The 25,729-nt window shown below is 52.5% G+C and overlaps 1 protein-coding gene across 3 annotated transcripts in view; it reads left to right on the plus strand.

The window, feature by feature from the left end:
• Positions 1 to 25,729, plus strand: part of LOC144729051 (DNA-binding protein Ikaros-like) — an 81,691-nt gene that overhangs the window by 19,687 nt on the left and 36,275 nt on the right. For 2 of the 3 annotated variants that reach the window (XM_078608907.1, XM_078608906.1), the window contains exons 3-4: positions 19,887 to 19,948; positions 21,663 to 21,749. In XM_078608907.1, coding sequence (XP_078465033.1) covers positions 19,897 to 19,948; positions 21,663 to 21,749 — 139 coding nt within the window. In that variant the 5' untranslated portion in view covers positions 19,887 to 19,896. Of the gene's footprint in view, positions 1 to 11,984; positions 13,963 to 19,886; positions 19,949 to 21,662; positions 21,750 to 25,729 lie in introns of those variants that run through there. The other variant, XM_078608908.1, reaches the window with a different exon arrangement.

The raw sequence follows: 25,729 nt of genomic DNA on the forward strand, positions 1-25,729 counted from the left end.
CTACCGCATAGCCCCGCCTGTTTTTGGAGTGAAATCTACTGGATTGACCAACTTGTGTCTCCAGAGCTGTGGATTACAGCCATGTGCCACCACGCTCCAGCTGGGGGGGGGGGGGGGGCACAGTAGAGCTGGTATGTGGGGGGCCACGATAATAACGGCGATTGACCGCTAAGCAGAGTGAACTCAGCTGGTCCAACGTTTGGTGACGCAGGGCTCTCCCCAGCAACCCGCTGGCATTGGCCTTGCACCACACTGGGAACGAGGTGAAGGTCAAAATTGGGTTTGAGAAGCGTGTCGGATCTCGGCATGTCCAGATTTCTCAGACGCGCACGCACGCGGCTCTGTGTACGCAAGGAGCAGGTGATGTGTTTTGATAACGCGACGCAGAAAAAGTCCCGCGGAGCCTAATGCACGTCTGTGGACGCGTGGTCCCGTCTCGGTAATTTGACACGTGCTACGTGTTTGTCGTCTTGCCTCAGCAGCATGTTCGGGTCGCCGTTTCGTAAAGTCATTTACCCCGTACCCGGTAAAGCGCGCGCCCCGTGCGAGCACGCTTTTCAGCCTCGTTGCCTGGGTTCAAACGCGCGCTGCGCACAGCCTTCCCAACAAGAGCGCTCGCGGTCGTTTTTACCACGCGTATCAATTTGCCGGTCATCCTTTGCTCACTGTTGGCCACGGTCGACATGTCTCACCGGCGCTGGTTTCATCAGGAAAAAGCACCGTCGCCGATTCTCCACAGCCAAACTCGACTTCAAAGGCCACGGCACTTCTGCTGTGGTATGAAATGGGCTCCCGTGATAATTCCTACGGCTGATAGCTGCTCCGATATGAGATGCTGTGCAGGGAAATGCAGGCCAGAGTGTTAAATGTCGGAAAGTTAAGCAGGTTGGTGAGTGTGTCCCACCTTTGCGGTTTGTGTGGGTTTAGTGTGCGTGTTTGTGTGTATACACGCGCGTGTGTGTGTGTGTGTGTCTTTCTGTGTGTGTGTCTTTCTGTGTGTGTGTGTCTTTCTGTGTGTGTGTGTCTTTCTGTGTGTGTGTGGCGAGCGACGCTATTGTGGTTAACGCGCTGCACTACGAACTCGGTAACCTCAGCTCAATTCCTGCTCACGGTCAACATCCGTGTCAAATACCTGAACTGGGCTTGGGCCTCCCTTAGGTAAACTCAGCCTTAAAATAGTACCTAGTGCCGTGTTTAAACATCACCATTGGGGAGACAAAGGCGGCCGGGCGTGTTGCTGCCCACCACCCCCTCGTATGTCGTGTCAGCTTACATATGTGCTCACTATGCACTTGCCCAAACAGCCTGTGTTGTCTCTATGGGGGATCTTTGTACGTGCATGTGTACTTTAATTCCTCATCGTAATTTTCTCATCAAGGAGCGTAAACCATCACGGGGACTCCGGTCATCCTCGCAGCGGCTCTTGACTAGCCATCAGATGCGCTTCTGCGGCCGTCTGGAACGCTCTTCCTTCCGATATTAGGAAGCCACTGGAGCTACACACTTCTAAATCATCATCTAGATTATAATTTCATTTCTTTAGAACTGTCTTTTGTGTTTAGTTTGTTGTCCTTCCCTGCAACTCCGATTAATTGGCTACATATGGGGCGAAAGTTCAACATGCGTACAACATACATCTTGCGCACTCGTATAGTGGCGAATTGTATTTTAAAACCAGCTCAGGTCTCCCCTAAGTTGGCTCGGTCCAAAATGAGTACTTGGTCTACTCTTCCGTGCTGACCAAGAAGTCTTGGAAGAGGTGGGAGTAACCACACTCTACCCCACCACACCCGACCTGTCCATTGACTAACTGTGCTATTCACATTTATGGACAGAGGCGGTGGTGGGCGGGGGGGTGTTTCAGAAACTTGCAACGTTATTTAAACTGCCACACCGGCAGATCGAACTGGCGACCTCTGGGCCACAAGTCCGGCGTGCCACCGGTTGCTGCACCGCTGTGGCAGCATCCCCGCACGCCGAATTGGCACAGAGCCGCGTGTTCGATTTGTGCTGCACTCGGAGCGATGTTTGTGACGTCGCCGGGGCGAACGTCGTCGCTCGGTAGGAAGTGACGCTCAAACAATGACTAATTAACTCCGCTGCATACCCGGAACTTTAATGGGCAGCCAAAGGTCAGTCCACAAGTGGTGGCCCCTTTTGTCTTTATGACGCTAATTATCTGTCGTTGAGAATCCCTGTAAAGATTTATAGCACAAGCTGTAGAGTACAGGCCTTTACCAGTCCACTGCTGGATGAAGGCGTCTCCAAACCACGTCAGTCGTGGGGGTTGTTTGACAATATGTCGCCACGCTGCTCAGTCCAGGCGAGGGTGAGGACCCAGGCAGAATTCAGATATCACTCGCCACTGTTAGCCTTGGCTGGGATTTGAACGGTGGTTGCCTAGTTTATAGTGCAATGCACTAACGACTGCACGACAATTGCATTCCAAAATACAATCATGCATACCACTTATTTTCAGGGGTATAAAGACTTTAAGACAAACTAGGAGAACTTTTTTGAGATATCTCTTTTGACGGAGATGTGGGACAATGCTGTGCACGAATGGGTAAGAGCAGAGCCGCCCATAGCGAGGTGCGGGGCCCAGGGAAACTCACATCGTGTGGGCCCCCTGACACCTTCAAACTAAACCAGCAGTGTTACATCTGACACCACCGTGATGTCGAAGCGCGGGGCCCCCCAAAGCACGGGGCCCGGGGAGGTCGCCCCGATTCGCCGTACCCTAGGCATGGCTCTGAGTGCGGGCGTGACACAGAGAAGTGAAAATATTTCTGCGAATCTGCGTTTCCTGGCACAGAGTCGGAGTTCAATTAGGAGGGGATGTGGTGCGTGTGTTGAAGTTTACGGCGCTCTGTCGGAGGGTGTCTGTGTCCTTGTCCTTGTTGTAGCTGTGAATCTGTCTTTGGCCGAATCACAGCACATGTGTCAATAACTATGTGGTCCTAAAAGGAAACAAAAATGTATTTCAAAGGAGTAATTTTGGGCGATGGTTCTTCTTTATAGCAGCGGGTGCGTGCTCTCGTACATTTTACGTCCGATCGTTTGCTCCCTGCGTTGTGGCCATGGAGATCCATTGAGATCCGAATTCGTCGTTGACAACAACAACAGCGTTCATTCATCAGACGCCAAATCACCGAAACAAAGTCTCAAAGCGCCACACGATCGGCGGTGCCGATGGCAGTTGGAGCTAAAGACGACATCCGCAAGATCGGTGCCCAGTTGCATCTCCACGCACTCTCCTCTAGCCCTCTTCCGTGTTCTTGTCGGGGTGTTGATGGGGGCCGCTCCAGGCCTCTTTCCCCTGCTCCTGCGTCGCACCAGCCTCACGGCTTCCTGCACTCGTCGCCCTCGTATTGTTCTAGATCACTGGTCCCCCGTGTCGATGCAGCAGGCATCTTAGCTCCACCTCCATTTCTATGTCTGTGTGCCGGTGCGAGCCACGTGTGGTCTTCGTTCCGGATTCGTTCTGGACTCATGTCCAAGCCACCCGAGTCTCCGAACATTTCACCTCCGCTCAAAAACCACCGACAACAGACAACGCGCACGACGGTACATGCAATCATTGCACGTGGCCCACCTGCACAAACATCTGCTGTCAGCAAATTGGTGAGAATTGTTTTCTTCTAGATTTGTTTTTCCCTCCTTGCATGACAAATGCAGGGCAGTTTCAAATAACGTTTTTTTTTATATATATAACAATTTCCATGCCTTATGTTTGTGTTGCTGCTGCTTTCTTCCGTGTAGCAAATCATAGCATCTCTGCTCCTTCCTACTGGGTAAGGGGTCATCGCAGAGTCACGTGGGTGAGTGGTGACAGCTCCCTAACCGCTGCCCCGCCACTCGCTCGCCTCTCCCTCGCATGTCCCATCTTGCATTGCTGCCTATGTTGATTTTGTGGTGAGCCCTAATTAGGCGATTATCCGTCTAATGGCACATAATCACTACCGAGGGCTCGTCGTCCCATCTGCCCCGTTGGCCTGCAACTTTCTGTGACCGCCACACTCGACGGAATCGGTTGACTGACGAGACACAAAGCAGTCGAAGTCGGCAGCTTGCAGATAGCTGGGTGGCAGTGAGTGGGCACAGCGGGAGGTGTGAGCTCGCCCGCGCTGCCCGTGGTCCGGGCCTTCGCCGAGCGTTGTTGATCGTCCGGGAATCTCGTCTGGTTGAAGAGGGGCAGATCTAGGAGTTTGGACGTACCTCTAAGACACAAATTTTTCTTTTAATAATTTCATTTAATAAATTGTATTCAGTTTATTTTTATTTTATTTTTCTAATTTTATTGTTATTATTTTTCTATCTACGTGACTTTACCGAAAGACCCAAAGAATATGAATTCCTGCAGTCACGAAAGCTTTAAGTCAACATTAGCGATTATTGCGTCATTTATTTAGCTATTCGTATAATTTTCAAACATATATTTGTTTTCCGATTTGCGTTATGGAAACCCAGTTGAGAATGAAACACCGCCGATAATCATAATAACTAGAACAGCAGCAGCTGTCTGCTGCCTCGTTTCCAAGCAGAGCCATCAGAGATGCGGTTCGCGCACGGACCGTGGGGGAATAACGGAAGGGCGTTGGACGAGAGGCTGTGCAGAGACTCGAGCTGTGATTCTCCGGCCCACAACGCTGCACGGGGAGAGGGGGGTTAGCGACTTAGTGGCGCACCAACCCCGGCACGGAGAGGGGAGACGCACGGGCTCGCCATGTTCCATCCTCACGTGGCCCGCCAGCCTCTCGAGTGGCCGGGTTTACGCTCGGCGAGCGCCAGCTCTTCCGTGCCCTCGCATTCTTTAATAAAACTCCCCGAAGATCGTTGTTTACCGAGAAATAATATGACACCACTACAAAGAATGCCAACCTGGCAGCATATTAAGGCGCAAGAAGCCAGCTTACATATGCAGCCCGGCGGTGTTGGGGGGGGGGGTGGAATCTGTGAAAGGGTGTGATTCTTCCGACAAGATGTCACAGCTTTTTGATGTAATAAAGACAGCACTGGCATTCCTAGTTTTTACTAGAGAGTCGTTCTGAGTAATTCTGGTGGTTTGTATTTTTCCGTCAAGAAGGGAAAAGCGTGCATTCTTATCGCGTGAGTTCTCACTTCCAGGTCTCTCTACCAGCCCGGCCGCCACTGCCACCACGAGATGCCTCTGCATGCGTCGCACCTCCCGGTTCGCGCCACGCGTCCCGGTTTGTTTGTCTGGAAACTAAGCGCGGATGTTGCCGTGAGGTTGGTGGCTTCTAGAGTCCTCGATAAATGCCGCTTCGCGGTTATTTCTTCTCATAAATTCCAGTTAGCTCTGTAAGTTTAGATTAACATTTCAATGCAACCCTAGCACAGCTTGTCCAGGTATAATTATTAAACCGATGCATCAAGTCCACCGTGGTCGACGCCTAGGGTTTTTGCGACCGCTATGAAACTGCGTTACACGTTTTGAACAGGTACATGATTTTCTATGGTGAATGGAGGGGAATCCGTTGACTCTTAAAATCAAAAAAAAAAACTATTTTTGTTTTAGTTCTTAATCGTGAACGAGTCGGTTTCCTAAAAATGAAAACTTGGAAAATGAAAATTTGGAAGTTTTCATTTTTGTTTCTGCCGCTCAGGAGAAGCTCTGCACTCGCCGGGCACTGGCGCCCCAGCTGCGCCGCCGACAGTGACGATGTAATGAAGTGCCATCAGGCGTATTTTATTTTATCTTAAGTGGCCGATTTATTTAATGCACACTCTCGTGACCGCAAATCATTCGGCTTCCTCTCCGCGGCAGCCCGATGCCGAGTGAGCGTCGTGGGGAGTAAACGGCTTTGGATCTCGGCGTGCGACACGTTTGTCAGTGGAAGCGCGCGCGCTCAGGTGGTCCCTGCTGTGAACGTGCGGGGCGCGATGCTCCGGCGTGTTGCGTCGGATCTTCGTGGTTCGGATCGTGGATCTCGGTGCGGCTGACGAGCGTGAGGTTATTATCGAGCTCGTGCCCGTAGGTAAACGCAACCGCAGCACCGGGTCTCTCGGAAGGTCACAAGGTCAGGTCATCGCCGAGCCACGGGCCGGGCGCTCTGTGCTCGCTAATCTTGGGACGTGTTCGGTTTTGTTTGGCATTTAGAGAGAGAGAAAAAAACCGGCTGTTTTATAGGAGCATTCTATTCCATTGTAAATCTGCAGCATGGAAATGGAAAGCTCGGTGACCGCACAGCCCTTATCAGATTCGTGCTATTGCTTATTTGTTTATATATTTAAACATTTTAATAAGGGGAACCGTCACCCGACTTCACTTGAGCTGCTGTCGCCTGCTGATGGTATCGCGCGCGCGAGCGCGTGCCAAACGGAGCGCACGGCTTCTGGGTGCCTGGCTGCCATCCTCCGTTTAAACTGCCAGCCTCGCCCGTCATGACGACTCGAATCTCTTGCGAAGGAGCCTTTGGATAAAAGGGATCAATCCTGGGGCAGGGGTGGGCAGCGCAGGTGTGGGTGCAGGGGTGACTTCACAATGCACGTCGGCCGCAGGGCAATGCGCAGAGCCCGCTGCTGCGGTGCAATGTGATTATTGTTTTATTGCTATCACGCTTGTTTACCAAGTGAGTCTCAAGAAACTTTTTCAAGAGGGTTCGGCCACTTGAGTTCGGTATTTGCAATAGGGGGCGACGTTGTTCCGTGTCAATCCCATTTAAGTGCATTTGGAAGTGATTTTTCAACATTGGGATGTTTGGCCATTAGCAGACGACAATAATGATTAATACAAATACAATTTATAATGCGTGCATATTTCTCGAATTAGATGCAATTTTTTTGATCGAGCACTCGGAGGCACAGAGCCAGAGCTCTCCGGCCCTCGTACTCCTGCCTGAATACGTTGCGTTGTGTATGTATGCATGTTGAACTTCTTTCGCGCCGTACGTAGCTAATCGTGCTAATCGGAAGTGTGCTCTCGATAGCGATGGGAGGAGGAGAGTGGAGAACCTGGAGGAAACTCATCCAGGTCAGGGGAAGAGCTATGCAGTCTCCACACAGCCAGGCGCCAAAGTCAGGAGCCAAACCAAAGTCCCATCTTGCTGTGGGGCACGGAGTGTTGGGCAATGGCCCTTCTTTGTAGCACATAGAGAGATCAGAGAGAAAGAGTGGATGATAAGAATTGGAGACTGCACGAGTTTACACCATAGCGCCTGATAATAATTGTTGTAAAATATTTAGTGTTGAGCAGTTTGTAAATTGGCACACGGATAGTTACCTAATCGTAGCTACTGCATAACATCTTTAATAAAAATGAAATAAAGAAATACGACGAAATCATCTAACTGGTATGAATTCATAAAATGTTGCCGGGGCACGATGGGAGGACCGGTTGTCGTGAGGTCAGTGGAGTGATCATTCGCATCATCCACTGAGTGACTCGCTCGACAGCCCTCCACTAAATGACAGTGAACTCATGGGGTTCAAGTGGAGCGTGGCGTGCTGCCTGATAATAAAACAAATTGAGCTGTTGTATTAAATTATTTAAACTATTAAACTATTTATTATTTTATCAGATCAGGCCCACTGAGGTATAGAGCTCTTTCAGAAGCGACCTGGCCATGCGACCGCGGAGACAACACGCAAACTCCAAATACACAGCAGCAGGCGTCAGGGTCGGGATCGAACCCACAACCTCCTGTATACCAGGCGAGGTAGTTAACATCTCATAGCCACCGTGATGATGATGAGAGAGAGACACGCAAACTCCAAATATACAGCAGCAGGCGTCAGGGTCGGGATCGAACCCACAACCTCCTGTATACCAAGTGAGGTAGTTAACATCTCATAGCCACCGTGATGATGATGAGAGAGAAAGACGCAAACTCCAAATATACAGCAGCAGGCGTCAGGGTCGGGATCGAACCCACAACCTCCTGTATACCAAGTGAGGTAGTTATCATCTCGACACCGTGGCGCCCCTTCTGTATAACAAGGCCTGATTAATATGATTGGGCAATTATACAGAAAGGCACTAAAATCGGGAGTCGAACCCAGGACCTTGTTGCTGTGGTTACAAAGTGGGTGACTTGGCCGGTCTGCTCTCCGGTACCATGCCAAAACTTGCGACGATCTCCAACAAAATCAAAACAGAGTCCACACGGACTCCCCGTGGTCATGTCGATTTTTCTCCGGGTCCTCCGGTTTAGAAACATGCGTTTCGAGTATTTGGCTGCTATAAATGTATCCATGATGAGTCACTTCGTTGAGCTGTCATCTGTGGCCAGGTCGCTTCTGAGAAAGGGCTGTGTAGCTCAGTGGGCCTTACCTGTTAAAATAAAAATAGTTTAATCGTAAATAATTAAAAACTGTAAATGCTTCGAGAGGAATTGTCGAGCGAACAGTCTGAAAAAGCCACGTTCAGTCGTGGTCGGTTTTTTTCACTGTGTTAATTTGTCTTCGAAAAATATGTATGATAGGGATTAACAGCCGCACGCACGCACGTGGGCTGAGATAGAGACATTCCGTGTGGTTCACTCTTTCCATGGAACGTGTTGCTGCCTCGCAAGCGCTGACAACTGGGAGACTGCACCCGGAAGAATGCTTTGTACGGAACAGCCCCGCTCGCACGAGCTGCAGCAGCAGTCGCAGCGGTAGCAGCAGCATAGGCAGCAGTCGCAGCAACGGCAGTAACAGCAGCAGCAGTCACAGCAGAAGCAGCAGCAGTCACAACAGTAGCACCAGCAGAGGCAGCAATCGCAGTATCGGTAGCACCAGTAGCAGCAACAGCGGTAGTATCGGCAGTAGCAGCAAGAGCTGGTTCCCCCTTCCCCCCTCTCTTACCCCCCCCCCGCCCCAAGGCCGGAGTTACTTCGTGAGGCACACACAAGTTTTTTCTTGTTATCGCGGTTGCTGAGCACAGGGCCCAAAGGTCCAAAACGCCAAGCGGTCGGGGAAAAACAGCACTCATGAAGGTGTAAGAGATCAGGATTTATTTGTTTCCTGAATTTGAGCAATGTTGTTTTCATAAGAACTTTGTAAAATAGAAGATGAAGCGTTGCGGTTGAGCACCGTGTGCATGAGACGAGCAAGGCGGAGAGTAGACCCCAGTCCTCAATAGGGGCGGAGGAATCAGTGAGTGAAGTTCATGGCTAACGTTTGGCTGGAGTTGCCGTTCAGGTTGAATGTGTTCCGGGTCGCTTGTAGACCGGAGTATGCGGCACGTTACTAGCAGCCACGGTGAGAGAGACACTGGATGTGATGTGCCGGATGACGAAATATTGTCCATATCGCCAACCCTGACCGACCCGGCTGGTTTGAAACCCTGGATTATGGAGACAAGACTCTGAGCATGAGTGTGTGACAAGTGTTTGAAGAGGAGGTGGTGATTGCTCATGAAGGGGGGGGGGGGGGGTGACGCTCGCAACAACGAGTGGAGCCCCGGGGCGGCTAAAACGCAGAAAGGTGGCACAGTGTGGAGTGCAGTTGGTGCATCTGTCAATCATCTCGGTGAACCCATAACAGCCGGGCCTGCTCCGTGACCTCCAGGGAGCCTTCGACACTTCCCTTGGCTTCGAAGTGTACCGAGTATGGCACAAGCGCCTTGGTGACACAGCCTTCCCGTTGTGGCGAATGGTGGTTCATGTTGTGTAAATGTCAGTAAATATATGGAGTGTGGTAGTAGCAGTAGTGATGGGGCAGAGGGGCTGTGACTACGAGTCTAGGACATGAAGGATCTGGGGCAACCGGGTAAGACCAGGACGCAGAGTGACGATGGAACTAACCTGGGGTTGCGACCTGTCTGGGTTTGACTCGTGCAGTCCGGAAATTGGCATCTGTGTTCGGGTGACAGTGATTGATTCGTACGGCGATTTGGTACCGGTGTTGTGTGGAACTTTATCACAGGAGGCTGCATGGTGTTGATAGACCTGGTACTGACTGAGAAATGTGCCCACGAGAATGGCTCACTGACGAGTACTTGACGGATTCCCTCGATGCAATCTTTGCGAGAGCCCACCGAGATGGTCCGTCTCTTCTTGCAACGGAGCCGCGGAACTCGGATCTCACGACATTGAGTTGCTTCTCGCTATCATCAAAGCTCGCTTCCATGCGCGTCAGCAGCTCCTGCCTTCGCCGTGGATGTGGGGATGAAACGTGAGATGGGCTCTGCAGCCGTGGTTGTGCTGGGAACAGCTAAACCAGAGATTAGTATCAGCCGGGTCCATCCGGGTGAATAACACAGTAAAATATTTTCGCACCCGGCACACCACATCCAGTATAGCTCTCGCTGTGACTGTGCCTAACCCAAGGGTCGGCAACCTGCAGCTCCGGAGCCGCATGCGGCTCTCTAAGGACCTCTTAGTGACGTTATATATTAAGGACCATCGTCTCGTATTCACGTGCATTGAAACATCGAGTTTTCTTTTACCGAATATAAAAACAAATATCTCTTCTCGTTATTGTGATTGCCGAGCGCCGGCCTAACCAGTCACGTGCCACCTGAATATATCCGGAGAGAAATGAGGCAGTGGGCCAAACGGCGCGTTGTTGTGCACCGACCGGCGCGAGCGGGTTTCGTCGTATCCGGCAAGCGCCGTGGAGCGCCCCGAGAGTGCCACGGCAGGGAGCGGCAGTCCGGGCAGAGCGCCGGCTGGCGTGGCAGAGTAGCACGCACGCTCGCGCGTTATAGCCATCGCGCATCTCGGCTGAGTGGTGTCATACATACATTATCATTTCTATAATGGAGGTTTTTTTGGGTTAGATCGAGTAAATATATAAATGTGTCATTAAAACCCGCCACCACCCGACACAGCCAATTAGTAAGGGTTGTCACGTAAACAGAACGTGCCAATTCGTCACTAGTACAGCACTAACCGGTGTGTTGGAGAGCCAAGCCACAACATTTACAATCTGAGTAAGACGTTTCGCCAGTAATTACAAACAGCTTCATCATTGTAAATGTTGTGGCTTGGCTCTCCAACACGCCGGTGTGCTGTACTAGTGACGAATTGGCACGTTCTGTTTACGTGACAACCCTTACTGGTTGGCTGTGTTGGGTGGTGGCGGGTTTTAACGACACATTTATATCTTTATGCCATCTAACCCAAAAAAAACTCTGATGGATGATATTGGTCGCAAAAGCCTACATATTATAAATTATATTAAGCGCTTCTTGTTTGCAACATACGGAATGACATTCACATGAGTGGCACCTATTTTTGTTAAGTTGGTTCAGTTTTTAAACATGCAAGATTGCACCCGTGTGCATCCTGCGCGCTAATGCCGGATTCGCGACGTCGTAGAGCGTGCGCGTGAGCGCGTGCGTGATGGAGGAAAATTGGACAAATACTGAAAAGTGCGCAAAGAGGCACGGAGAGATGCGTGCTTGTAATTCCATTAAGAGACAGAGGAAGAGGAGCACACAGGTGAGGAACTTCGCATTGACCGTCAGGATACAGGTGGGTTCTTGCGGGACGCGTCGCTAGCAGGGTAGGTGGCAGCCGACAGTCGAGGATAATGACGGAGTGGGAGCCGAGGGAGGGAGCGCGCCCTAGCGACGTTCACTGCGGAGATGGAGCCATGATATCGGCTTGCGTGCGGCTGCTCGGTAGGATAGCACGTCGCAGGATCGTGAGAGAAGGCAGCAGTGGTGGCTTGGGGGAACCCTTCGTCCGGCAACGGATTGAACATTGCTGACGACGACGATGTTGGATTTGCGGCGGCGATAAATTCCAGCGGAAAGTGAATAATGAACGCAATGTCAAGAGGCGGCGAGGCGATGCGCCGTGCATCGCCTCGCCGCCTCTGTGCTGCACGTCTCGGCTCGCGTGTTCACGCGCGAGCGCACGTGAACACGTGAACACGCGCGCGGCACGGTACTGTGCCGGCACGGTTGGTAAACATTCAGCGGCGAACAACGGCAGCGGGAATAATAAAACGTGGCTTCCATCGTCGCGGTCGAGTTGCGACATTGTCGCGGAGGGGTGGGGGGAGGCAAGCAACCGTCTCGTGATGTCACCGAACGCCCGACGGACGTTGGGTTGGCGCGGCGCTCAGTGGCCTGGCCAGGTACAGGCGTCAGGCGACAACCCTCACGTCCCGAATGACTCGGCTGCTCCGGCGGTGGGACTTCGCGCGGCACGGTGGGATGCCGCTTCACCTCCACCGTCGCAGCGCCGGTTATTCTACGGGCGTGGACTGCCCCCTCCCCCGTCCCCAACCCCAGCGATACGAACGTAGAATCTCCACCCCTGGCGTTAAGGGCAGTCGGTGGAGATGCGTGCCGACAAACGCTCGTTTGAGCGGACGGAGAATGCGTGATTGAGTTTTCAGGTGTAAGGGTGGCGTTAGGGGTTTACTTGTTTTTGTCTGGAATGATAGCCGGCTATTTCGTGGGTTACTGTTCGGGCGTTCGCTTAATGCCTTGACAGGCTTCACGAAGACGCTCGCCACCGTGCCGCGTGCTGGAGAGTTTCGGTAACTCGGGGTTCGTTTTTCGCGTCGGCGGGGATTTGAGGAAGGCGTTTTTCTGGCGCCGAATTGCACAGCGGGTGTTGTTCGCGCGTTCCAGTTTGACTGCCTTCAGCGAGAAGCTGAAGCTGCGGGTTTAGATTTTTTTGCCTAAAATAACCCTGCCGCGTACGCGGACACGGATGCGCCCCCCGAGTTAACGCGCTGCCGTGGACATGCACGTGCCCCATCGTTTAAATACAGACGTAGACGCGACGTCCTTCTAACGAAAATTGACTCGCCAACCAGAGCAGAGGCTTTCAATGTCATCGAAAACTTCGGTTAAAGATAATATCACAACGCCGTCATCACACTTTGCGTGCCGTGCCTCGGTTTTATATTCATATTCTAGTTTTAGCGAATTTTTTTTTACCTTCAGCCATGGATACTGTGATAGGCATTTCCTAAGAGAGAATTTAACGTTCACTGAAGAGGTGGCTGGTTGGTGACTCCAGCGCGATATGAGAATAGATGTGGAATGGGAATCTCCAGCGAGAAATCTGAACCCGGCCATGACCGCCACATCCATAATTCACGGCGGCGGCGGGGGGGGGGACCTCGAGACCTGAAAATGAATTCCCGAGCGAGCGAGCGGCAGAGGGGAGAGTCGTTTCGCAGTCTCTCATTCGACGAAGGAGCCGCTGCCAGTTGATTGGTACCGCATTATTACGCCATGACTGTCAAGAATTAATCCTCGCGTTGAATGTCTCTTCACATTGATGATGTATTCTAGTGGGAAACATTCACTTGAGCTTTATCCGCGACCTCAGTCCCTCTGGAGCCGAACCCTGGGACGCCCGTCAGGGCAGTCCTCTCGCCGTGTTGGTCGCGTTTTGCAGCTCGTTTTTTCGTGTTTTTTTGACTGGGATGATGGGGGGTGAAGAACGGCGCCGTGGCGGTGTCGGCGCAGCGCCTCCCCCCCTACAGGAGGGGGGGGGCAGTTCGGCCCCCGAAGCGCGCGATGGAGAAGCGAGCTCTTCGCTCCTCCACGACGACGAGGACGAGGAGGAGGAGGATCCGTATTGCGAACCCCGTCACCGCCCCGTGTCGGATCCCCCGAGGCAAAGCGCAGAGAATTAAATTAAAGGTGTTTCGACATCTTGGCTGGCATGCGATGCAAATTAAACAATTTCCACCACTTGCCCACAGCGAGCCGTCTTGTAGCATTTTTCTGTTCCGCCCCGATATATGTTTCTGTGCGCGCGCGTGTCTTTTCTGCCTGATCATGGAATGTTTCGGCCACTCCTATGAACAAAAATATTCCACCATTCCGGCTCGGCGGGTTCGGGCTTGGGGCTGCTGGAATAAGCGTGGAGGCTGTGCCTGTCTTACGCTCGTGTCTGGGTTTTTTTAATTATTTTCTATTATTTTATATTTTATTTTAAGAGCGAAGAAGCGAGGTGCCGGCTGTGATTTTACGGCACCAGGGAATTGTACCGATTTAAGAAACTCAGAAGTACCATCTCGAGAGCTTAACATCTTTGGCAGGTACGTTTACCGTGACACACAAGAGACAGTGTTGTGTTGAACTTGCTGTCATGTGAACGTCACGGAGGGGGGTCGTTTGTCTATTTTCTATCGGCTTAGGCACTGCTTGATTTGTACGGGCATTTTGTGAAGCTGGCTGAGAGCGTCGGTCAGCGTCGATAGTTTTACTCACAAGCTCCGCAGATTTAATCGCGTATGATTAGAAAAGCAAGAGAGAAGAGATAACACAGCAACGTAAAAAAAACTCTCAAGCTCAAGTTCGCCGAGCTCGGGCGCTGCAAGATTTTAGCCATTTCGCGTCCGTCCGTGCGAAGTGTGGATCGCGCGGCACGGCGGCGACCAGCGATAGCGAGCCCGCGTCTCTGCGCTGCGGTCGGCGAGCGCGTTTGCCGTGGCCGCGCGTCTGCCACGGTCCGCGACGACGAGGAAGGGGAAGTTTGCCGTGGCCCCGGACCCTGTGCCGGCAGCACGCCGAGAGCCCCCCTGACCCTCCGGCCGTCGTCGCCGCCGCTGCCGCCGCCGGTTGTTTGCGTCGAGCGAGCGCAGTGGTGCAACCGCGTAATCTTTAGTTTGCGATCTTCGATGAAGTACAGTGACTCGTTTAAGAAGATTTGACCGAGAGATTTGAGGAGAAGCCCAAAAGACTTCCGCCCGCGCTGCGCCCACTCTGCCGTGAACTGCGCCCGCTTCAAGTGCCCCTCGAGGCACCTGAGCAGCAGTCGCTGCCGCCGTGGATTTACAAACGCGGTTCCAGCACGTCACCTTGAGTTCTACTGCTGTGCTTCGCACGTGCCTCTGATGATAGTTTTTTTTTTCTTATTTTATCAATCGTTGTGGAGCACACAGAGCGAGACGTCCACTCCGATTGAACCACCCTCGAGGCCGGCTGCTGCCTGAGGCCGGGCGGCGTCTCAGACTCTCCCGGCAGCGCAATGTTCGATCTAGAGTCTTGCGTTGAATAATAGTATTTGATTGTACGTTGAACTTCTTTGGCGCCGTACATAGCTCACTGTACTAATCACAGGTACGGGGGAAGGACAACAAAATTAACACAAAAATAATTTCTCAAGAAATTAATTTTCAATCCAGATTATTTCAGAGTGCATAGCTCCAGTAGCTTTCGAATATCGGAAGGAAAGCGCGCGATGTAGTGGACCGTCTTTATTCAATGGTTACCTAATGATAATCATAACAATCATTGTGTCATTGTGTATCTTGGAATACCTCACCGGGTCTCGCACCGTGAGGGGAAGGTCCTGCATTGGGATGTTTGTCCATTTTGCATGAGTCGACGTCTTTCGCAACAGAAGATGGCATCGTCGCAGGACCGAAATAAATACTTTAAATAATTTTCTCCACTAAAGAATGATGAGAATGTCGAGATCTCTGGACAAGTTAGCAGTCGCTATTTCATCAGGGGCACGAGGAAACGACTCGCGACAGAAAAAGGAGGTGAGGTAAATTATGCCAATGCCATGAACTCGGGGGTGACTCACAGGAGAAGATTTTCGTTTTGGGAGCGCAGACTCAAAATGCCAAGTGACCAGCAACAAACAGCACTGTAGTGGGTGCGGTAGATAAGAGATAATAGGTTTGCCGAGTCGAGCGAGGTCGGTAGAAGAACTTGGCTTGAACACAGCGTGGATGAGACTAAACGGTCAGGGGCTGGCAGTGGCACAAGTCCTGACACACCGGTGGGGGAATCCGTGAGTGAAGTTCATGGCTACCGCTGGGCTACAGTTACCGTTCGGGTTGACAGCAGTGCTGAGTTTCTCACTGAAAATGTTCCGGGTTGCTGCCAGGCTGGAGTAGCCGGCACGTGACTCGTAGCCACAGCCATAGCGAGAGGTATTCTGGATGCGGTGTGCCGGGTGCGGAAATATTGTCTGCTCTCGCCGACACAGAAAACCCGGTTTGTAGCGACAGCACGTTGCACGCGAGTGGGTGACGCGTGCTCGCAGAGGACTCGTGGCTGTGAATTGTAATTTGCGTCTTGGAGCCAATTGACGGCGGCCGTCGCATTTCACAGGTACACGAGGCAGAGCGAGCTCACGTGTGTTTTTTTATCCGACACGTGCTCGGTTACCCGTGCCGCTAATTGATGAGGCTCCAGTTGTGGAATTCCCATGAAACATGCCTGCATGAAGGTCATCGTGAAGAATCCACACTCGTGCAAACTAAGCTTCTCCCAGTTGTTGTTATGGACGGTGTTTTCCAGCGGTTTACGTAATCCACGTTGATGTTGTTATTGTCTGCCCGTCACCTCCTACTACTGGGCAACAGCCTCCCCCCATTGTTCCATTCCTTCCATTCCTGGAATCGCTCCTGCCCGGTCGTGACCTCCGAACTCTGCGATGTCGTCTCCTCCGCCGTCTCCCTCCGCTTCCCTTCTCGATTCGGCCTCCACTCCGTGCTTCTTCTCTCGTCTCTCATCAGCGGTTCTCATCCCGCGTCCTCCTGCCCATTCCTTCCTGATTGCTGTCGCTTTGTCACCGGCGAAGTCGGTGAGCGCTACTTCTCTATTCCTGAGTCCACCTCGCCGACTCACTCACGCCTCACAACCTTCTCACCACAGATCTCTTGCAAACCTGTCGCGTGTGCGTACACGTTCAACCAAGTGACAATAGCCAAGTCGAATGAAAACGCATCACCTTGGGGATTGCGCTCTGGATAATTTCCATTTGTCGTAAAAATATAATGTTTTATTATTCGGTGAGTAGAAACAAGCACTAATGTCGCCCGTTCCTTGAGCTGTAAATGTTTTAAGTTGTGAAAATGTGACCGCTGGAGTTAACATGGGTCCTGGTGCAGAAAATTAAATGCCCCCCCCTTCCCCTCCTTCCCCCCCCCCCTCCTGACCAATTTTTGTCCCTCTCTTGGTAGCCCAGCGCCTGAGCCCCTGTGCAGTTGCACCGCCTGTGCACTCCAAAAGCTGTGCCGCTGTTCGACGTGTATGCTCAGTTAACTATTTAAAACTAAACAATCTTTACTTTACCAGAGCTATATAGCTCTTCTTTCAGAAGCGTCCTGGCTATCACGAATGATAGATCAACGAAGTGGCTTACACGTGGAAAGGTATAGCAACCAAATACTCAAAACGCTTGTTTCTAAATGTGGAGAGAATAACCGCGACCACGAGGAGAGAACATGCGCAAACTCCAAATATACAGCAGGCGTCAGGGTTGAGATCGAACCCACGACTCCTTGTATACCAGGCGAGGTAGTTAATATCTCGCCGCCATGGCACCCAGTTCTTCGATGCCAGCAGCCTTGGGTGCTCTCGACCCATTTCTCGCCGCAGTATGGGCACGGCGCTCTCCCTCCGCACGTTCAGCAGTCTACGTGGTCGCCGTCGTGCGATGCGTCTCAGCACGGCGATGCTCTCCAATTGATTGAAATTCACTCCTCCCAACGAATGCCCTTCTCGTGCGGAGGAATCACGTCGATGTTATTACTTGGCATCAAACTTGCCCACTCCCCGCCCGCCCACCCGCCTCTATCTCTCGCTCTCTCCATGAAGCATTTGCTCAATTGGCCTTACCGCATCCCTTTTGTTAAATAAGCAGCTTTGGCAGTGGTGCACAAGCCACGATGAACAAATACTCAACAGATTCGTCAATGGTGCTGCTCTCAAATGAAAACTACAGTAGACGGCGTTTCGCGCAGTTGCCCTTTTCTGTAGCAGAGATCTCTGTGCAGAGATCGCAACTTGTTATATATACAGAATCTATTTTTCGTTTTGGAGCAGTGTTATTGATGAAAGTGTTCAATAATACTTTTCCTACTACTATAGTGTCGATTCCCACTCCGATCTCTAGGTAGCATCTATTTCCCTCTTCCTGTTTAAACCGCCCCCCTCCCCTCCCTCAGACTCTGTGCGCGTCGTGTTGAGTTTCGGCCGCAGCTCAAAGCTTCGTGAATCCGCCCTGTCTCGCGTGCAGCACCGGCGTGGCGCTCGCTGTCCTTGGGGATGGGGCGCGTCGTTGAGGCTCCGGTGCATTGCTGCATTGATTTCATTTGCGCATTTTGTTGAACTGTCTCCTCCCATGTGTGGGTCTTCTCCGGTCATTCTGGGTTCCTTCCACCGCCCAAACACTCGTCAATGGAATTGGCCAAACGTCGGCGTGTATCAGGACCCTCCTGAAAGAGTCTTGAAAATTGAGCAGGATTTCCTGGCTACATTTCTTTTAGCCAAGCTTTTATGGCTAAAAGAGCGTATTATCCTCGTCATAATCATAATCGTCATCGTAATATTTCTACGGATGATATTTCTACTGCAAAGTAATTGCTTTCCTCTGCATGTCAGCAGTGAAGTAATTTACTCCAAAGGTCATGTAATATGCCTGCACACAACACACACCATTCTTTTAATCTCGTTGACTTATCTGCATTTATGTTTGCTTGGGGATACGCACATCCGTTAATCAGCAGTGGCATGGCTTTGTTCATATAATCACCCAGTCACTCAGTTGGTATTGCTTAAAATGTTTACCGTGGTATTCATAATTTCGTGAGGTGATTTTATTTCTCTTACAATAAAATTTTTTCCAATTTACAGCCGAGTGGAAACTGTGCAGTCAGCCAGATAGGGGTGGGAGTGGGTGGGGGTAACGCAGGGATTTATGGAGGGAGTGGGGGGTAACACAAGGATTTAGGGTGGGAGTGGGGGGGGGGTAACACAAGGATTTAGCGAAGGAGTGGGGGGGGGTAACACAAGGATTTAGGGTGGGAGTGGGGGGGGGGTAACACAAGGATTTAGGGAGGGAGTGGGGGGGTAACACAAGGATTTAGGGAGGGAGTGGGGGGGTAACACAAGGATTTAGGGAGGGAGTGGGGGGGGGGGGTAACACAAGGATTTAGGGAGGGAGTGGGGGGGTAACACAAGGATTTAGGGAGGGAGTGGGGGGGTAACACAAGGATTTAGGGAGGGAGTGGGGGGGGGGTAACACAAGGATTTAGGGAGGGAGTGGGGGGGTAACACAAGGATTTAGGGAGGGAGTGGGGGGGGTAACACAAGGATTTAGGGAGGGAGTGGGGGGGTAACACAAGGATTTAGGGAGGGAGTGGGGGGGGGGGTAACACAAGGATTTAGGGAGGGAGTGGGGGGGTAACACAAGGATTTAGGGAGGGAGTGGGGGGGTAACACAAGGATTTAGGGAGGGAGTGGGGGGGTAACACAAGGATTTAGGGAGGGAGTGGGGGGGGTAACACAAGGATTTAGGGAGGGAGTGGGGGGGTAACACAAGGATTTAGGGAGGGAGTGGGGGGGTAACACAAGGATTTAGGGAGGGAGTGGGGGGGTAACACAAGGATTTAGGGAGGGAGTGGGGGGGTAACACAAGGATTTAGGGAGGGAGTGGGGGGGGTAACACAAGGATTTAGGGTGGGAGTGGGGGGGTAACACAAGGATTTAGGGAGGGAGTGGGGGGGTAACACAAGGATTTAGGGTGGGAGTGGGGGGGTAACGCAGGGATTTATGGAGGGAGTGGGGGGGTAACGCAGGGATGTAGGGTGGGGGTGGGGGGGGTAACGCAAGGATTTAGGGTGGGAGTGGGGGGGGTAACCAAGGGATTTAGGGTCTTCAGATCCCTGGCCTCGAATTTCGAGGCCCACAACTCTCCTGAACAACAATATCGCAGCAGCAGCAGCACTAAGCTGTAGCGCAGCACTGCCGCTTGTATATCACAATGTAGCAACTGGAACTGAAATAACCAGGTGACCAACAGTGGAGTTACTATAATGGGGCATGGGTGGTGGTTAAAGCAGTCAGGGGAAGGACTTAAACCTGCAAAGAGGGAGTGAGTAGTGCATCACCTGGAGGAGTGAGTCGTGCATCGCTGTGATGGCGCTGCACCGGTGTTTGTTTTTCCTACGCAGGTCCCGGTGCTTTATTTATTAATTTGTGTTTTTTGATGACTTCCCAGGTGTGTGGATATGATAATGGAAGCGGACAATGAGAGTGCCGCAGGCAACCAGCCACACACAGGTACGGTCTCTCCCTCTGCCCCGCACAAACGCATCGCTACCCGGCAGTCCCTTTCCCACCGACGTCTCCCGGAGACCTCGTGCTACACTCACGATTGGGGACGCTACTAACGGCGAGCCACAGAAACGCGTGCCCGGCGCGCGGTCGACGCGTCCGTCACGGACGCATCTTACTCCAACGTTCAGGGTTGTCGGCGTTGATACAAATGTAGTGCCCGGCGCGACGAGCGCCCGTGGCGACAGAAGGCTGGCCAGCGTGCCGCACGTCTCGAGGCAGCGCCGCGTGTCGCCTCCTCGAGCAGTGGGAGGTGTGATTGGGCCGACACCCACTGCAGCCAACCCTCAGAGTGACCTTCCGGAGGCTGTTCAAAATCAAAGGCCCTCCTTCGACATTCGTGTCTTTCCACCGAGTAAACCCCGGGATATTTCTAATCCCTCTGGCCATTGTTACGAAGACCGTAGTTGTATCCATAAACACTCAAATGTGAGAGAGCGAGAAAAAATATCTATTTTCTATGGAGGGAGGTAAGAATTTCAGACGTCGGTATGCGACGTTAATATTGCGTGACGGCTTTCAGATTCTTTAGCACGCATTTCCTGAAAATTCTCGAGGCTGCGTCTGTCAGCAGCGAGCTTTTGTACCTGTTCATACTGCCAATGCGGCCATTTTTAGTCCGAGTGCTGCCACTTGTCGCGCTCATTGTTACATTTATCAGCAGCAACGCCAAAGCTATAACGACCTCCACTAAACGCGGGGTGCGGTGACGCGGCCGATACCTTGACCTGATGTTTTCAGTTCCCACCAGCTCGCCACGAGAATGAGTCATCGTGCTACCACTGGTGCCGTGTTTGTGATGGCTGCATACGGGAAAATTTTTGTTCAGTTTAATTTTAATAAAGCACTTTTCGCTTGCGTATGAAATGCATTTGGAGCACGTGTCAATTGCGAATGCGTTTCAGCTTACTGGTGATGCTCGATATTTAGTGTGGCCTTTTAATTTTCTCGTGTGCTTTGTTTTTTATTAATGTATTCGCTTCTGAAAGGTTTTTGCTACTGGCAAAGGAGGCCTCGTGATGATACAGACGCATGTCGTTTATAGCTAACGCGTAGCGGGTATCCCGACACCCGTGGTGTCTGCACGCTCCGCGGGCCGTAGAATTCACCGCGACTAGTTTCCCACGACCACGTTCATGCACCACTGCCCGTGCGAGATCGTCGTTCAAGACCTTCACGGGGGTCCGCACCAGTCAGCTGCGCTCCCTTTACTCACGGCGGACTGACGGTCGCGAGTGATGGCAGCGTTATCGCAACCGTGGCTCGACTCGGCCCATCGTTATTATACCACCATTCCGTCACGGTCGATAAAGTCGGTACCACTTCATGGAAGATGGATCGCGACCGTCCCACGGGGGGAGCCTGGCCTGCACCACAGGAATGCGCGATTCCTACAGTTGGCACAGATCCATCAGTGGACGTGAGCACTCCCTTAACGCTCGTTTGAGCGAGGAGAGACAGAGACGGAGATGGAGAGGTGCGCGTTTGCCGTTGGGACAGCCGGTTTGCTAATGCATCCGGAGCCCCTTTGAAGCGTGCGCCTGTCGTAGGCGAACATGAGCTGATTGCGCGTGCGTGCCTGTGCGCGTGTGTGTGTTTGTGTGTGCGTGTTCGCCCGTGCGTGCGTGCGTGCGTGCGTGCGCGCATCTCTCTTGCGCAGAGGGTTGGACGGACGGAGACCGAGCCGGTGCCGCCTCCTCCCCATCGCCCAGCAGCCCCCCGGGCGGCTCGGATCACATGATCCAAGGTGAGACGGCAGGCCAGCGGCGAGCACGTGTCCGATTACACCGAAGCGCTCCGTTTCTGTCGGAGGGAATGAAAACTTGTGAGCGGCGAGCGGCGGTCTGCTGTGAGCGGAGCGAGACCAAGCGACTCGTCTTGGGGGTTTCCCTTGCGGCGGTTTCGTAGCAGCGCAGGAGGCGGAGTGCGGGCTCTTCTTCGTTATCGTGTCTCTTGTTATTAATTATTACTAATATCTGCGAAGATATCGCGGAGACGTGTTTGGCCGTGCAGCGCTGGCAGGATTGGGCAAGGCTGCGCGGTGGGAGGATCGTTGGCTCACTCCGTAAGCCACGCAATGCTTCGCCTCTCCGCTGAGTGATATCTCGGGATCTGTTAATGTGTGCATGCGCACGCGGGCTGGGCAGCGGGCTTAGCATCCCGTCTCAAAGCTCCGAGGACTACGTTTCCTTTCACATAATCACCGTAAAATGTTTAGCATGCGCATGCAAGGTTGGGTTTGTGTTTTTCTTATCTTGATGCCATGGTGAAATATCTCCTGCTTATTGCTCAAAGGGAACACAATGGTTCGCGGTTCCCCGCTCACGATATACAAATGCAGAATTACTAATTGAAAAGTTAGCAGCTGAGAGCCGAGTTAACAAGCTCTTAGCATTCTTCAGCGAGCTGCAGCTCGTAATGCTGCACGCCCGCGTATATAGGGGGCGCCACGGTGGCGATATGTTAACTTTCGCGCCTGGTATACACGAGGTCTTGGGTTTGAACCCAAACCCTGTCGCTTGCATATTTAGAGTTTGCATGTTCTCCCCATGGTCGCGTGGAATTTTATCCAGTGTCATTACCACTCCCATCTGGCTTTGGGCACCGCGGTGGGAAGATGTCAACTGCCTCACCTGGTATACAGGAGGTCGTGGGTTCAACCCCACAATCAAAATCTTCATCATGATTCTTTATTTATACTGCAGGAATCTGATGAGCTGCAAAGCTCTGTATATTTGGAGTTTGCATTTTCTCCCCGTGGTCACGTTAATTTTTCTCCGGGTCCTCCGGTTTTTATCTCCGCATTTAGAATCAACATGCGTTTATAAGAGTATTTGGCTGCTATCAATGTCCACGTGATAAGCCACTTCGTTTACCTATCATTCATGATAGCCAGGTCGCTTCTGAAAAAGAGCTGTACAACTCAGTGGGCCTTGCCTTGTAAATTTGAAGTAACTTAGTGGTTTTAATGTTTTTTATAGAGTAGGCACGAAGCAATGTGTGTGCGAATATTCAGGGAAGGGAACCGGTCTAAAAGTGGAATATGGTGCCACTCGAGCATCACGAGCTCCTCCATGAGCTGCGACCGCATACAGCGCCTCGTGTTCACGCCCATCCATCAGAATCTGTAGTTATCCTTATTTAACCAAAACGTGGCGCCAGTAGCTGCTCGTCGACGTGAAGCTGTGGCCCTGTTTCCATGGGAGGGACCTCCTCCTCATCCACCTCCTCCACCTTCTCACAAGCAGTCGCATCTCAGCGACGGGTGGGAACGCCGCGGGCTGAGACTCGCCCACGCACGTACTCGCTCGCTACTCGCTCACCCACCCATTCGCTCGTGCGCTCACCCATCCAACAATTCACTCGCTCACTCACCCACCCATTCACTCGTTCACTCACCCACCCATTCACTCGCTCGCTCACCCACCTATTCACTTGCTCGCTCAGTCACTCAGTCACTCAATCACTTCCACTCTCGCTCGCACATGCCCTCACCAGATCTGCTTCCTCTCTTATTTTATCACTCGTGAATTTACTCATGCGCTGACTTGCCTCCTCGCTTACCTCCTCACTCATTCCCTTGCTCACTCGCTCATTCACTCGCTTACTCCACTAGCTCACTCATTCACTCGCTCGCTTTCCCATGTAAAATCCAGATGGTATTGTACGTCAGAGCATGAGTCGCCATGCAAATCCTTTGCTCTCCGTGCAAGTCTGTGATTGCCAACGCCTCTCAGGCTCCTGGGAAACTGCCCAGTGGTGTATCGTGGATGGCGTGGGCTCTGGAGCAAGGAATGAAACGGTAGTGTTCCCCCGTCAGATTTCCCCATTTTGTCCGTGGCACGGCGCTCAGGCGCCCCTACGCCCGCTCTCTCTGCTGCGCCGTTCTTACCAAGCCGATTTCCACCCCTGCGGCGCTGTTTCCCCGCTACCGGGAGTGCGTGGGCGCGGCCGCCTTGCGCAACGCGGCCCGTGTCGCCCCCCGGCTCTCGGGGCGGCCCGCGGGGCCGACTGACCCCCCGCCGGGGCAAAGGTCGGTCGGCGGGGGGGCGAAGGTCGGTCGGCGGGGGGGGTGGGGTGTCCTTATTTCTCTCGTACATACGTGACGATCGCCACCCCGGACTGGGTCGCTCCATACTTATATATGTATGTTGAACTTCTTTCACGCCGTGCTTTGTGAAACCGCGCTAATCAGAGGTGCGGGCAACGGGCAATAAACTAAACACAAAACTCATTCTAAAGACTAATTTCTCAAGAAATGAGTTTTGGATGGAGATGATTTAAGTGCATAACTCAGTGGCTTCCTAATATCAGAAGGAAGAGCATTCAAGACGACCGCAGAAGCGCATCTGAAAGCACCGCGTGATGATGCAGTGACCGTGTTTGTTCGATGGCTCTCCATCGCACACCAACCGTGCGGCGACGATCACGACGCGACAGGTGCAGTGGCTGAGCTGAGCGCACCGCACCTGCACCCGGCCGGCCGGGCGGGCGGCGAGGGTTGCTGGCTCGCTCGGAGATATGGCCCCCCATATGCTACGGGGCAGTACAGCAAGTAGATTTCTGACCCGGCTGTGTGAAGTGTCGATTTTTTTCTCTTCTTACATATTTGGGTTTCTTCCAAGCCCTCTGGTGCCCTCCCACGCAGAAAATTTCTCAAAAATAAATTGGCTCGACCTCCCTGCCATGGATTTTCAGCTAATTGAGGCTCGGTGAATGTTCGCTGAACAACCGCTGCCGACTCCAATAGAGGCAACCGCTAAGTTTGCTTCTTGCACTCCGATGCTCAATGTATATGTACACAAACTTGCTTTTCTTTTTATAACGGGGACCCATCTTGTATATGGAGTGCTCTCTCCAATAACGTCTATAATCCAGCAGCATTGTGTAACAAGGCTCGTTCTGCTGATGGGACCCAGAAAGTTCAAACCTGTCCAGAGTTTTCTTGGTTAAACAAATGTTGCTTGGCCATATTGATCTGGAAAGCCAACAGACCAGGCAGATGGCGATGATGATGACGACGCAGACGAACCCTTGGTGGCAGAAGCGCATAGAGGGGGGTCAACGGGATGGCATCGTGCTACGGAGGCAAAGGTGGTCGTGACGCACGTCACGTCCTGGCCCAAACGGCGGCACGGGCAAGAGCCGTGCACTTCCACGGACGGCACCGCCACCGCAGGCCACGGCCGAGCGTCTAGCCGGACCAGGTGTCCGGCTTCGGCAGTCGGAGGAGAAGAAGGGGGACCATCGGGTCACCTGCCCTCGCTTCGGTTAACTCGGCCTCACCCGAGGCCCAGACGTTTGCGTTGCCGTTTGCCGAGCCGTGCGCCAGTCAGAGGAGAAGGAGGGCATCTTCCTGCAAACGAACGCGGAGATTTTGCCAAGAGGGTTAGAGAGGCATTAACAGAGCGAGACGGAGGCGACGTGAGGCCGCCGGGCCGGGCGCGTGATAGGCAAGGCCGTGCGGAGGCTGCGATTCGTAGGAGAGCCGTTCCCACTCCCGGATTCGCGTCCCAAGGTCAGCGCCGCTGTGCGAGCGTTTTTCGTCTTGATGTCTACATTCCGGGCCCATTCCTCGCCGCTGTTTTGTCTTCACAGCAACGAGGGATTGTGCTCGATTCGGAGCGCGTTCTGGCGCTGGTGCTAGAGCGCGTTTCGTGCCGTCGACCGCCATACGGCTTTAGTGTGGGGGAAAAAACGGTGCCATATCGAGCAGATAGAGCATTG

Source organism: Lampetra planeri, chromosome 31 (assembly GCF_965212315.1).
Source record: "Lampetra planeri chromosome 31, kcLamPlan1.2.h2, whole genome shotgun sequence".
Classification (NCBI taxonomy): domain Eukaryota; kingdom Metazoa; phylum Chordata; class Hyperoartia; order Petromyzontiformes; family Petromyzontidae; genus Lampetra; species Lampetra planeri.